The 15,626-nt window shown below is 40.1% G+C and overlaps 1 protein-coding gene across 2 annotated transcripts; it reads right to left on the bottom strand.

The window, feature by feature from the left end:
- Nucleotides 1-1,170: 1,170 nt before the first annotated feature.
- On the bottom strand, nt 1,171-15,301 carry LOC306885389 (KH domain-containing, RNA-binding, signal transduction-associated protein 1-like). Of its 2 annotated transcripts, XR_013785528.1 has the most exons (11): nt 14,869-15,159; nt 13,297-13,418; nt 9,757-9,873; nt 9,374-9,520; nt 7,382-7,518; nt 7,067-7,265; nt 6,889-6,956; nt 6,577-6,635; nt 5,755-5,943; nt 3,653-3,714; nt 1,171-3,338 (listed from the first exon to the last, which is right to left on the bottom strand). XR_013785528.1 is itself a non-coding variant. In XM_079441858.1 (9 exons), the coding sequence occupies exons 1-9, from the start codon at nt 14,960-14,962 to the stop codon at nt 5,837-5,839; spliced, it is 1,050 nt and encodes a 349-aa protein (XP_079297984.1). In that variant the 5' UTR covers nt 14,963-15,301; the 3' UTR covers nt 4,689-5,836. The 2 variants fall into 2 exon arrangements, 1 of the variants encoding a protein (XP_079297984.1); XM_079441858.1 differs by lacking the exons at nt 1,171-3,338; nt 3,653-3,714 and having other exon boundaries at nt 4,689-5,943; nt 14,869-15,301.
- Nucleotides 15,302-15,626: the final 325 nt, after the last annotated feature.

Consider the following 15,626-nt stretch of genomic DNA (forward strand, 5'->3'; position numbering starts at 1 on the left):
ACAAGTAGTTATTACACAGACTGTCTGAATGTTGCTTGCACTTACAATGGAAGTCTATAGGGAATCCATACAACAGCTGCCTCACATACATCCACTGCAAACACATTTCTGCTGATTTTACAGTCAGAGGTATGAGCCAGCATGATTTTCTGTGGTAATCGGCATGTAACAGATGTTATTCATAGAGCTTAACCATAAAGGTTCTTTTTACTCAGAAGTCTTCAACCCTGCTCCTCGTCAACATTTTATAGTGAACTAGTTAAGGGTTAACTACATCTATTTATAGTGATGTCAAAAACATTGTGGACATTATAGAGTGTACTCATTCAATCCCATAATGCACCTCATGTACAAGTGTACAACCGACGTACAATCAATGGCTGGCCAATTGAGAACACCCATGAACTCTTATTGTATTCCCAGAAGGTTAAATTACCCAACTCACTCGTTTTCATTCGATGGACTATATTAGTGTTGTAATCTAGGGAACTCTTAATGAGGGTATAGGGAAGGGGGTGTTAAAACTCAGTCCTGGGCTACTGCCCTGCAGATTTTAGCTCCAACTTGCCTCAACACACCTACCTGGAAGTTTCTAATATGCCTAGTAAGACATTGATTAACTGGTTCAGGTGTGTTTAACTGAGGTTGGAGCTAAAATTTGGATTGGAATAGCAGGTGGATTTGGATACATCCCAACCATCCTGCAAAGTATATTTGCAACCTGCTTCAACACACCTGCCTATAGATTTTCAAACGATCCTGAAGACCTTGATTAGCTGGTTCAGGTGTGTTTGAATAGGATTGAAGCTAAATTCTGCAGACCAGTAAGTCTCCAGAAACAGAGTTGAAGACCTTTGCTTTAAAGCACAAAGGTTTCATGGCTAAAAACAAAAAACAGGAGACATGCGAGCCACTGACACCTACAATGAAAATGAAGTCAAATTACAGTAATATTTGATAAAGACGGTAGCTGATTGAGTCCATTGCTTCTTTCTTTAGCATTCAAGAAGTTAGACCACTGCATATTTTATACCGATATATTTTACTGTAAACCATTGTTGAGAGTCCATTCTGAAACCCTGAGGAGAACAAGCTATCAAGAGACATGAAGACAAACTTTGAAAGAGACACTTAGGAGCCAATTCTTGAATTCAGTTTCTTTTTATTTTTGACATTGCAAAACGGGTAAAAACATCTGTGAAGTTAAGTATTCTCTTTGTAGTCAAACGTAATATGCAGGCTGTGCGCGAGTGCTCTTGGATGCATCAACTACCAAACAAAGTTTGAATGACTTTCAAATGTAAAGAAAAAGTCTGTCCGCTCCCAAGTCACCAAACGGTTTCTCTGACCCCAAAAGCTTTAGTTTGCGAATACTGAGATAAGGCCAACAGCTAGGTACTTCAATAAGCTCAAATCCAGTTTAGCTGCACTGTGAATACAGGCTCAATCTCCTTAGGAAAACAAAAGAACACAGACTCATGGCACTTATATTTCATCACTAATCCCAAGCAATTCCCATGGTTTCCTGACATTGTGTTAGGTGCGTCTGCTTATGTGGATGTTGGAAAACATGCAATGGAATGTTACTTCAGCGACAGCCAAGGTGGAGGTGTCCAACTTTTAGTCCTAGAGGGCTACGGATTACTCAAGCCAGATTCCACATGGATGGATTCAATTCATTTTCATCACAGCACACTGAGAGAGACCTTTAGGAGGCTTAGTTATTACCAGCATTTCACACTAACGGAGGTGGCCAGCGGCCACGGTTCTCCAGGATGCGAGCCAGAAACCATCACAACTCCTCCCCGTGCACTCAAAACCCTGACTCCCTGGAGTGTGTGTACTAGTTAGGTGTGACACTAGCAAAATAGCCATGCAGGAAGACAGTCAGTGGTGTAAGAGTTTTGAATTTCATTTGCATTCGCAAAGCCATGCTTCCTGTTTTCAGCATGCACAATGTGTGTTAAGAGGAAAGAGCTACCAAGCCACAATCCCCCAGTTTCAGATGGCCACACATGCCTTGCACATTATCCCAGAGGCATTCTCCCAGCAGCTGTAGGCCACGTCCGACGCAAACACATATGACTGAGTAAACAAAGACCCATTAAGTGCACACAGTAGGTTTGAACATTTCCCCCTCCTGGAGAGTAGTTTTCTTTACCCCCTAAGCATCTGTCTGGAAAATTTAATATTTCCATTATCTGCTTTTGCGATTTCTCATTACGGTGAAGCCTGCATACAAACTGGTCAAACTCGTACCCACACGCACCCATTTCAAACTGTTCAATGGCACTTGAGCGGTGGCTAATTCTTATTAAAATCTGTGCCGAGGACTGATTTGCCTCTAATGCAATAAAGAATTAGTCCTGTTAGCCAGTCAGCAACCAGTGGCTGCTCTGCGGGGGGACAGACACACTGTCAGCGGCGGTAATTGGTCAGAATGACGGGCTCGAATCCTATGTGTGCTGGAGGGGAGGGGGAATGAGCAAGAGATGGCAGCTACAGCGATATACACTGACAAACACATACATATGCACAGTGCGAAACACAGCGAGGATTAGAAAACAAAGCAGAATTTACGGAAAGCTCTCAATTAGGGCAAGAAAGACCTTTATCCAGAAGGTAAAAAAACGTTAGTATGATTTAATTTACGTTACGTTAAGTTACGTTACGCTGCAAAACCCTGGAGCTTTTTGTGCTTGGTTCATCAGATGCAAGATTAATTTGTGATTCATACAAACTGCAAGAGAGCTCCGCCAGCATAAACCCATTCAAACACATCTACTCAAGAGCAAGATGAAAATTACCATGGCAATTAACGGACAAAGTCTGTGCTAAGAGATAGGGGCCAGACCGCTCCAAATTAGCATGTACGTTCCTCCAAGCAAGGAACCGGGGAAGACATGCTTGTCTTGCAGAATAAAGCACTGGAGTATTGTCTGAGGTAGATGTCTGGAGAGCCCGGACAGAATTTTTCGAGCTTGTTAAAATGATTTCTTGGCCAACATGAGCAGAAGTAGTCAATTTAAAAATAAACATTTCAAGCAAAGTGTGCTTAGAAAGCACTTGAGGTGAAGAGTAAAGCGAAACTTTCAGTACAGAGAAAATGACCTTGCGTTACGACTGGAGAGCCAATATAAACAACACCAAGAACTCAAGACTTTCCACTTTAACCCATTAAGAGGTTGCTGGTTCAAACTTTAGCCGACATGACCATCGATTTCTGCCATTCCACACTGTTCAGAAGCCGTTCAGTCAGACTGTCCATGGTTCCTTAAAGGCAGCTGGTGTTCAAAGGTAAGATTGCTCCTACACTGCGAATAAACGCTTGCCTTTTCCTGTAGAAGAATTACAAGTCAATCAGCAAAGCAAGCAAGAGGGAGGAGCAAACATACAACTGAGAAATCTAAATCATCTTCCATGATGGGAGTCCATTCATCACATTAAGCCACTGGAGCTACCAGTAATTACAAAGCTGAGAATATAGTGGAAGCCATTTAGCGCTTCTTGCAGAACATACAGATTTGGAAAGCTTTGACTCATCAGAACTAAGATGGACTAAAACTACGAAGAACAAACAAAAGTAACATAACTTTTTTTAATGGACAAGCATTGATACATGTTTGCAGCTTCAGGGGAAAAGATAACTGACCTGAGGAGAGGTCTGACATTCGATTAAATGTTCCATTTCCAGGAATTTCTAGGCATCACAACCTAGGGAAGAGAGAATGCTATGAGCGAACAACCAAACATTGCAATGATAAACTATTTTGTATTGAGGAAGCTCATGCAATCTGCCAAGTTTGAGTCATGCAACTCAAGCTTTTCCAGGTAATTTTTTCCGGTAGGACATTTGAGTTTTTCAATACGTTAAACAATTAAATCGCAAAAGAAAAAAAGAAAAAAAAACAGGAGCAGCATTACAAACATAGATGGATCAAGATTTGACACTGAGCACTTTTAGCATGAGTTGCATTATAATTCTGCTCTGAAATGTTAGTACAGAAATATTATAAGCAAAATCTATTACTGCGTGTTTGTATATATATATTTTTCCACTTTACTTTTATAATTTTAAACGATTGAATCTTTTAAATCATTGCACGCTGTTACCAAACAGTTTTAAGTATATAAATGTAACACTACTCGCGTACAAATTTAGGGTTAGGGTTACCTTTACAATGATGCACTTAAAGTTTAACAGTCCTCTCCTGTCCTCTTTACTAAAAGCAGCCAGCTTGTCTTTGCATCAGTCTAGACAAATATGGCCCCTGCATAACTTAACTTTTAAATTCAAATTTTTTCAGGCTGTAATACATTTCCCATTCTTAGAGAGACCAAAAATAAAATGTCATTCAAGAAAAGTTTAATACATACCCAAGCATCGAATTCTTTAGTTCTCTCTATAGACATTAGGAAGCTATCCAGGTTATTTTAAAGAGCACAGGTCTTACCTCTAGGGTCCTTTTTAAGTATAAAAAGAGAGAGAAACATTAAAGGTGTGCTTTTAATTGTCAAATCAAACACTTTAAACAGACTCCTTTAGTGTAGTTTACGTCTTCAGACTACATGCATTGTTTTAAATTTAAAATCTGTTTTTGAAGAGCAAGAAAGGTTGGAACTGAAGGTTATGAGTTATTTAAAAGGCCATTTCAGATTTTATGAAGACAAAGAAAAATAAACCAGGTTAAAGTTTCATAAAAAACAATCTAGGCTTTATTGACATCTGCTGCAAAACATGTTTTGGACAGATTTAGTAACCTATTTAGGCAAGCTTACACAAGTCATTCTGCATTTTATGGAGAGGATACAAATACTAAATGGCAGTAAAGTACAGTTTGGATGTGGGTTGGGTTTTTTTTTTCCTTTTCCTTTTTTAAATTATGTACAATAGAGTCGGTTTTAGCTGCAGTATCCCTTTACATAAGAAAGAGATGACCCTTGTGGAGATTGTTGTCCAAATCCTTTAAGCAGTTTGTGCATGCAGTTTATATAGCATGGTGCCATCCAAGATAATCTGACTTGTTTGATGATTTTTTTTTTCCTTTTAAACACAAGTAGCCAAACATGGGTTATTCTACAGAACAGTTTTAAAAAGTAACATTATTTTAACAAATTAAGGATTTGAGGACATTCCATCTCAACAGTGTCTAATTGGGCTATATTTCAAAACTCTAAAGATACAAGGAAAAATATTGAGGCCTAAATCTACATTTACAGCTTTTAAGACTATTTAAATCAAATGAGGAATAATCAATGGCTGTTGGAAATACCATTAAAGACATTTTGCATTTCAGTAATTTATACTCCTTATTACAAAACAAACATTACGTTTAGTGTCTTTTTGATATGCTAGTATTAAACAGAATTTTGAAATGTAGCCTACATGGGAATCTGCAACTGCACCTCAGCAGAGTTTAAGGTAACACAAATTAAAGTGGCGTCCTAAAACACATAAAAAGTGGCTGTACAATTGTTAGGCTTTACCTTTCATCTAAATACTTTTTCCAATCATTGGAACAATCGTTTACCATCGACAAATGCAAAAAAGCAAGGGTAGGTATGAGCAGAAGAAGAGATATTGCCAAAAACTAAAATAAATCAAACAAACAAAAAACAAAACAGCCATGTTTAAACTCTAATCCTTCTAAAGGTTATGTTGATTCTTGAGGCATTCAAATGCCGTTCTGTTGAGTTTCTTTAAAAAAGTCCGCAGTAAAAAACACAAAACCAAAAAAACAAACAGACAATTACTTTTGTCGGGTAGCTTAAAGCGTGAGCTGCCATGGGAGACAGTTGTCATGGCGACGCTTGGGTGGCGTTCCACTAATCAGACTTAGTATCGTCCATAAGGGTGTTCCCTTAACCCAGGCTTAGTCGGTCTCTGAGCAGGAGCTTTTCCACCACCAGCAGGGCGCTGGGTCCCGTTCCAGTCATCTTGAGCTATGGAAGCAAACACACGGTGCAAGTGGGTAAAACAACAGCAAGCAAACTATAGCTTACCAAAAGCTATAATGAAAATAAATGAAAAGCCCCACCAAGTCTGTATTAGAATGGTTATAAATGCAAATTTACAAGAATTGTTTAAAATATAAGTCAAAACATTGCTGGTAGGACACTTGTAATGAAATAAGTATAAAGTAAAATGTAAACATCTATGCTATGGATCAAACTATGTGCTGCATCAAAATATGGCTACTTCCCTACTATATAGTAGGTCAAAGTACCTGACAAGTGTAGTATAGCCAAATTCATAGTATTCAAAAAGCCATATTCATACCAAATAGAATGTACTTCTTTAACAGTAACAGTCTCTAAGCAAATGCCTACTAGACCGTATGCGATTTCAGACACAGCCTGTGTGACGGGCTTTTTTTCCAAATACATAAATGTAACATTGGTCATTACTCGTAGGTAGTAATACTTCCATAACCATCTCGAAAAACAGGAACTGTTCTGTTCAGTAACACCAGGGTTATCAATTGTAACATTGTCCACACCCTTGAAGTAACTAGAATAAATGTTTGAAACCATCAGCAACAGCAGATGAAGGTTTGAGGAGAAAACTAAACTTACTGTAGTTTTCATAGCCCTCCTGTGTCTCTCCATGTCCATAGTCATAGTATTCTGGTTCTCTGAAAAAAATATGCAAGTACAAACACTGTTCAAATGAACAACTCTTACATAAGAGAACCTGGCCTGAATTTCCTAAAATAACAAACTAAGCCAAGAACATTGCGCTTTTAAGACACTGGGATGTTTCCAAAAAGCCTCCATAAACCACAGTAATTATAAGATCAACTTGGCTTTGAGGAAACTTGCACTTTCCAAGTACCAAATCAAAAATAATAACAATAATAATAATAATAATTAGTACTATTAACTTACGCTTGTGGCTGACTGTAGTAGCTGTCATAGGATTCATAGCCTGCCTCTGTGTAGCTCTCGTCATAAGGCTGAAAAAATTAAGAAAAAAATTAAATCCACAGCAGCATAAACTTTGAAGATACTAGTGCGCTCAACATCTTCAAAGTAAATTAAAAAAATATCTAATAAAGAAACATACATATTCTTCATATGAGTCTTGGGTCGGGGGTGGTGGAGGGGGCATCCGCTGAGACGCAGGGGCGGGTGGACGGGCACGATTGGAAGCTGCTCCTCTGGGTGGCTGGGCTGATGGTCCTCCTCTACCTGCAGGTGCTCCCCTTGCGACTCCACCTCGAGGGGGTCCTCCACGACCACCACGTGGGGGCATACCACGACCCCTGCAAAGGTAAAAAGTGTTAAGCTCTGCAAGTTTTAGAATCTGAATTCAAATCCAGCTCAAACTAATAGTATCACAATTAGTCTATTAAAAAGGTGCATGCATTAGTGTGGATACCTGGGTACTCCAGGAGGAGGAAGACCTCCACGGCCTCTGATTGGTGGCCCACCTCGGCCTCTGGCCCCATGTTCCTGACCACCATTTAGGAACTTCATCTCCATGAACTGCTCCTGGCAAATCTCATCCATCATGTCCTGTGAGACAGGCACATTGCTTACTAACATGACACTTTCCAAAAGAACATCAGGACATGCAAATGATAGCTGCTTAGAGTTGGACGACAGCATGAGGAGAAACCTAGGCTTGCATAGCTCACATGAGGCCATTAGCAAAGGGCACAAAGGTTAAAGTCATTTACAGTGGAAACACTGCAGACCTGCCAACCTTTGCTGTGGGGCATGGACTCTTTTTGGTTTCTTTTTAGGTCTGCTGCTCTCTCTCTCTCCCTGTAAGTGTCCTCATCTGATGCCATGTTTTTTTTCGGTCACCGAGCACATAACTTTACACTACTTTGCCAACTTAAATGCCTTGTGAATAGGCAAACTAGCTTGAAAATTATGTAGTGATAGGATAACGTTATTCATGTTAGATATTTCCCAAAGGTCTGCACTCAGTCACATACGACAGCTGCACGATTCTGGATAAATTGAGAATCACGATTCTCCCACGAAACAAAATAATGTGTGACAAAATATTATTGCTGCAGTCTATTTAAAAGTGTTTAATTTGAACAAATTATTAAACATTTAAATTAATATGTATTTCTAATATATTTAGTTCATATTAAAATTATGAAAAAGTGGTTTGAATGAATGATTTAATGTCTCGCTCATAAATACTTCACTTGTTTCTTTACTGGATGAATCAGCGTTTTTAAACAAATCTCATGATTCAATCACAAATACATTTTTTAAGTCACTTTTTGCCACATAGTGGCGAAACAATGCAATCGACACAAACGTTATTTGAAGTGCCAGTTAACTTTCAAAAGGTCTACTTTGATCGCTACCATAAACATCAGTGTTTATATCTGAACTATTAACTTGTGAATGACTGTAATACAGAAATAATACTGTAGTTGAAAAGACTGTTTGTGAAGCTGTTACCCAAACACGGTAACTGTCTGCTCTGTCAGCTGCTGCGCGAACGCAGATGTGAATGTTCCGGTAAGACTTTTTAAAGGTTTATTAGACACGGGCAAAGCTCTCAAATATATCAGTATTTATCCAAGTATGTGCACTTTTTTGGACTAAAAGCCCGAATATTAGGACGCTATATTAGGACGCTGTTCAGTGAGTGCAGCTACATGAACAAATAAACCGCAGCAGATCTGACTGAATATGAATGTGTGCTTTTATTCTATTCACAGTTCGTCTAGAATATCAATGCGATCACGTCGACTTCAGAGGATTAAGTTAACTCAACATTTTAACTTTCCACATCCACCCAAACCCGTTTACCTTAGTTGCAAGTACCGCGTGTACTGTCCTCTTAAGAAATCAGACGGTGGGAGTAAAAAAGGTACGAGTCAGAGCGGGATTTTGTTTTGCGGTCTCTTTTTAATGATAAATCTACGCATTTGTCAATCATCCCACTTGCTAGATGGGCAATGAAGCCAGCGCTCTGATTGGTCGAAGTGCCCTTTCATTACTGTTGCTTGATTGCTTTGTGCTGCACAAAGGCGTCACCAGGTTTTTGCGTAGTTTAAAGTGACAAATCGTACCTGCGTACTTTGAGGTCAAAATGCGTGCCAACTACGCAAAATGCATACAGGTTGGCAGGTCTGACACTGTTTTAGTGAAACCTTTCAGTCACAGTTTTGACACAGAAGTGAGCCTGAAAACAACCGATTTATCAGATTAAATATTAATCTGCTGCCACAGGCAGAGCAAGTGGAGTTACAATACAACAACGCAAGCGGTTTGGACTTAAACAAGGGCCCATTTGGAATTCATAAAGCTTAGACAAAACAATATCAGCACTTCACTGCAATGAACATGATCTCTGGGCTGCCCTTCTTGAATCTGGAGCAGATTCCTGAGTACTTACAGGGAACAAGAACTTTTTGATCTCCTCCATGGCATGAGCCATGCGCACATATGCCTCAGGAACAGGAGCAAACACCTCAATAAACACATGAAGCTCCATGGTCAAGTGTGCATACTTTGGCTCTCCACTTTTCCTCAAGCCCTCCTCCTGAAAGACAAAGTAGTTCAGCAAATCCAGTTTACCCTTAGTTTGTCATTTAACCTTCATTCACATAGCAAGACAACCAGAATGCTAAGTATCAAATAGCCTAGTATAATTTTTTTTATTCATTTAGAGACTTTACAGCTTCTTAGAAATCCTGCAACAAAAGCGGGTGCCCCTGGTACAAGTCATTCTTACAACAGTCATTCAAACTTTTAAAACGAACCTCAATAACACTTTACCTTGGTTTTGTCCCTCATGGATCCTTTCCCCAGCACAGAGATCTTAGCACCAGTCTCCTCCTGCAGTCTCTTGATTGTGTTCCCCTGCGGTCCAAGGATCTTCCCAACAAAGTTAAACTGCACAAAGTAACAGAAAATTTAAATATGAAAGTGAAGAGACATACTGCCAAGTATGGTGACCCATACTCGGAATTCGTGCTCTGCATTTAACCCATCCAACGTGCACACACACAGCAGTGAACACACACACACCGTGAACACACACCCGGAGCAGTGGGCAGCCATTTATGCTGCGGCGCCCGCGGAGCAGTTGGGGGTTCGGTGCCTTGCTCAAGGGTGGAGAGAGCGCTGGACATTCACTCCCCCCACCTACAATCCCTGCAGGCCTGAGACTCGAACCCGCAACCTTTGGATTATGAGTCCGACTCTCTAACCATTAGGCCACGACTTCCCACTTTTCCTAAATATTAAACCAGGGGTGTCCAAACTACGGCCCGCGGGCCATCTGCTGCCCACTATCACTCCTGTGGCGGCCCGTGAGGGATTTAAAAAAAAATAAGAATCTGCAGAGGTGGGCAAACTATGGGCGTTTTCATCCAGTCCGTGATGCAGTTGTTCCAATATGCAATATCAGTAAAATCCAATAGATGGCGCTGTAGCCTGTAGTGCAGTATATAACCCCTGATTTACACCATCCCGCCGCTCCAGTCGATCGCGGTGCGTTTCAGAAGCGGCTCTCCACGCGGCTTCACTAAAGACAGGCGCCGCGTCTATTTTTGACGGACACCGCATTCAAGCCGCACAGCGAATACAAAATAAAACGTCAAAATGGCTATATACACTACAAAACTGGCACAATAGTAAATAAGTTACACGTTTTAAAAATGTGAAAGTGTTCATTTGTTTTGAAAAATGCCTTGTATTGGAACTGTTTTAAAAATTATTAAAAAAAGTTTTCACTTTCCAGTATCGGAACAAATGTCAGTGTTATCCTCCTGCTCACGGGTGCTGTCATTTTGTGGGGAAAACATGGAAATAATTTGTCGTTTTGTCTTGCAAAGTTATGATTTCTTCTGCTGTTTTCCACACACGTTTATGAAAATGGATATAGTACAGTTTTTTCTGGATTACAAATCGTGTTTTTTTATCTGAAACGTGCTGTAATTTCCAAGGTGACTTATATAAAGCAATCAAGGTCAAGCGCAAAGCGCACACATCAGGATTGGTGATGAATGAGAAAAGGCAAGCGAGTTTAAATTGTGCATATTTCAGCAACCACGCCGCTAGTTTCAGTTTCGCTTTAAATATTTAAGGCTAGGCGTTTATAATATGTTTATGGTGAATGCCACTATAATTTGTGTTTGTTTTTTACTTATGTTTTCGTTCTTTTTTCTATTCTGAACACTGCTAAATTTACAGGACTTTGTGGAGTGTAGGGAATATAAAAACATGTTTCTAATGTTTGTAAACGTGTCGTTTATTTTACATTATTTCTGAATGAAATGATAAAATGTGTCTTATACATAGACTTGTACACCAATCCAACGTCTGTGTGTCATAAAGTGCTCATAAAAATAGGTAGAGATGGCACAAGAGAAGAAATGCCATGTTCGTACAAGTATACATGGTAGAGTAGTGAGTGTCAATTTAGAATTAAAAAAAAAAATAAAAAATTCTCTAACATTATGCGGCCCCGATTTGATTTTCCACATTAAGTGGAAAATTCGAGTCAAAAAGTTTGCCATCGTTTGAAGAACTCTACAGTGCCTCACTTAGCCTGACTGAACTTGTTTTAAAGGACTAAAAGCTCAATAGTTTTGATCTTCCTGAACAGGACTAGATTAAATGGAATGCATAGACATGAAGTGAAGTGACATACTGCCAAGTATGGTGACCCATACTCGGAATTCGTGCTCTGCATTTAACCCATCCAACGTGCACACACACAGTGAACACACCCGGAGCAGTGGGCAGCCATTTATGCTGCGGCGCCCGGGGAGCAGTTGGGGGTTCGGTGCCTTGCTCAAGGGCACCTCAGTCGTGGTATTGAGGGTGGAGAGAGCGCTGGACATTCACTCCCCCCACCTACAATCCCTGCCGGCCCGAGACTCGAACCCGCAACCTTTGGATTACGAGTCCAACTCTCTATCCATTAGGCCACGACTTCCCCACGATCAAAGGCCAGAGTCGTGCACTGCTCGACACAAAAGCAAGGTGTAACATTAGGCAGTCTGGGAACACACGCATGAGGACACTCGGCTAAAATGGGAGGAAAAAAAAAACAAAACACCAAAGAGGAGTGCCACTCGAAAAAAAGCAAAGAGCTAAGTCCAACATGTAAAAATCAAAGTAACTCAGCAGAGAGAACCTAAGAGTCTGCCGTTTAAATTAATTTGTGTGCAGCTGACAGGTGCAAGTCAAGTCATAAGCAAAGATCTAACATAATTTGCTGCCTTTAAGACATACACTGTCCACACAATGCACATCCTCAGGACAACCCATTTTTTAAATCAAATCTAAGCAAAAGCTTAATATAAGCAGTTCTAAAGAGAAACAGCACTTTCAGTTGGACTTGAGCAGCCTAATCAATCAAGCAAAACTCGCATACCAATCTGACATCGTTGTAATACTAAAAGAAAAAAGCGCTACAGACTGGATTCTGGGAGGACGTGGAGAAAAATAAAATGTTACTTTCAGCTAGTCTCATCTACCAAGCAAACTTTAAAGAATAAACAAGCATACAAGGTCAAAGAAAAACACTGCTACTCCCTCTAAAACAACAGAGGACTCAATCAAACGGTCTGATCGCCACTGGCAGGAACGCTATCACAGGACACGCACAAAAACATGCATTTAGAAAATACCTTAAGCCTCTTCATGACAGATTACAGGCCTTTCACAGGTTTCAACAATCAAATGTTTGCAAAATTGTCAAAAAAATGCCTCTGGTGAGACCAGACCCACTATTTCGCTCCTTAAAAGAAAACTCCACCTTGTTTTGGAAACAGGCTCATTTTACAACTCCCCAAGAGAGAAACGGTTTAGTTTTACCGTTTTTGAATCCACTTTTAGCATAGCTTAGCATAAATCATTGAATCGGATTAGACCATTAGCATTTGGTCATCAAAAATGACTAAAGAGTTTCAATAATTTTCTTATTTAAAACTTGACTCTTCTGTAGTTACATCGTGCACTAAGACCGACAGAAAATGAAAAGTTGCGATTTTTTCACGGAGATCGGCTAAATGGATTCAAAAACTGTAAAACTCAACTGTTTATCTCTAGGGGAGTTGTAAAATGAGCCTATTTCCAAAAAAAGTGGAGTGTTCCTTTAATAGTGCTTTCCAATACTAATGCAATTCTTGCCATGAAATAAGTTCTACTTTCCTTTCATTTTTTGCACTCCTCAAGAATCCTTAGGTGACCTTTGCTTCCACTAAGGTGTTACACATTCATTCAACACCAGATCTGAAGCAGCGCACAAGTAATCAAGTAAACCGGCACAGTATGTGCATTCCTGAATACGACAGTGACACTCACCTTTGGGTACTGTTTGACTGGTATGAGAACCCTTTCCTTCAGTTTGATGTTTTTTTGGGTGAAGAGGTCCAGGTAGCTTTCTGTATCTTTGTCAGTCTCTCCTTTCTCAACCCTCTCAATTTCTAAAAAAGGCACAAAAAAATATATCATCAGGCATCAGATTTGAACATTTAAATGTAAAAACTAGAGCAACTTGATATATTTGACCATACTTTACTTCAATCATTGCTTAACCAGCTATTGCATGCATCACAAAACTCAATCACAAGAAACATTTGCACAAGTTTTGATTTCCACATCAGACAACAGGGTCCGAAATGTTAAAATTAAAAATGGACATCACTAATCATTAGTCATTAACCTACATGGTTACATTTGCATCATTTAACACAGTCTGGATTAGAAACTGATGTTTACAGGCCTGGAACATTTTCTCTAGCAATTTCCAGGTCATTTTACATCAAAGCCAAATGTACTTCTGAGATTTAAATGTTTGCTTCAGGTTGCAAAGAAAAGTGCTTGCCTCAAAGACACTGGCAGCAGACGCCATCAATCAATAGCCTCAGCTTTTTAAAGGGCTTTTCACTGCAAGTCTGATGCTAAACAACGAACATTTACATGCCTCTGCAAAAGTAACTTAAGGAACTGATCTGCTAATATAAACCACAAGATACAGTTAACCTCCCACTAGACTGATGATATAAGACGTGGTGAAACGAGGCCAGGAAAATACATTTCCTAAACCAAAAAAAATCCATTTAATCTCCAGATGCAACACTTCCTACACTAAAGGCACATATGGTCCGGAACATGGTTTTTATTACTACGACAAATCTCAAACTTAAGACATTCAGCCGTCTTCAATTTCATTTGAACAGTCTTGGACGATTTCATCTAAAGCTTTCCAGATCTTTCAGTCTAGACAAACACGATAAGTGCATGTAGGCTGGGACTCGACGCGTACAAAGAAACGCCACGTTGACCCCCTTAAATACAGAGCCCTCCTTACAAACAAACAAGGAGAGCACATCTTTATATAAGAATAAAACTACTAATGCATATGCCATTCTAATACGGCACAGTCATTTTTATACCTTATTGAAGTGTTATCTAATTTTAATAACATTAAAAGACTAAAATACTATGGTAAAGTTGCATGAACCCCGTAATCTGGTTCGAAAGTTTCCACTTCGATAAACGCACAGCGGTTAAACCCAATCCAACCGCTGCACTGGAGCGGAAACGGGACTGCCGCCAAGGGATGATGGGGGTAAAACTCTACAGCACTACGGGTTTAAATGGACACCGGTACAAAGAAACTATATCATCCGGCAAAAGTGGAGTGAAAAGGCATTAACTGCACGCGGAAAATGGCTTCGGCAGCACGTGCCAGGCTCACCCCCCGCGCGCTGAAGCGAGACTTTATAACGGTCGCCCTGCGTCCCGCGAAAGACTACAGTCCATTCCCAGCGTTTCTCTATATAATACTACGATTTATCTACATCGCAAAAAGTTCCCGGGTTGGATTTCCACGCCTCCTCTCCATCGTTTTCACAAAACAACGGTGTTTACCTGCTGTTATAAGTTTCGTGGCGTGCGTGAACGACGCGTCCAGGCTGTCGCGCTCCGCCAGCAGCTGCGGGAGGTATTTGTTCTCATTCTCCATGTTGAGTTTCTTAGTTAAAGAAGGTTTAAAAACCAAACGTCCGACGGCGAAACTATTTCGGTATCCACTTCCTGCAAGAGGTAACACGAGGCGCGGACACACGAGCGGTGGCGGCTGTAGTTACTGAGTAGCGATGACTCCTGTTCTCCGGCGTGCGGCTAGAAACAGATGAACAACAGCTCGAGACCAGCGCAAATGACTTGAGCTAGCGGAAATTACGTCACGAGATGAGATGTATGGGACCGCCCACTTTGATGTGAAAGTTTTTGGTTTGTAGAGTCTGTACAAAATGCATTTGCTTTGGGGCTGCCAGTCCCATTAAGTGAAAAAAATGTGTGTGTGTGTGCGTGTGTATATATGTGTGCGTGTGTGTGTAAATTCACTTTAATGGAAATGAAAAGGTTCTGAACACTTTTTCATCTGAACTCTTCAGATATATATATGTGAAGAGTTCAGATGAAAAAGTGTTCAGAACCTTTTCATTTCCATTAAAGTGAATTTACTCAACCTACACACAGGAACCTGGCTCTTTTTAGAAGAAAATGTCAAACGGCACTTAGAGCCTTTTGTATCTGAACTCTTCAAATACATACAACACACACACACACACACACACATATTTCTTCCAGAATACATGTATATGCATCAGTTTATACATGATTCC

This window comes from Barbus barbus (genome assembly GCF_936440315.1).
Source record: "Barbus barbus genome assembly, chromosome: 19".
Taxonomy (NCBI): domain Eukaryota; kingdom Metazoa; phylum Chordata; class Actinopteri; order Cypriniformes; family Cyprinidae; genus Barbus; species Barbus barbus.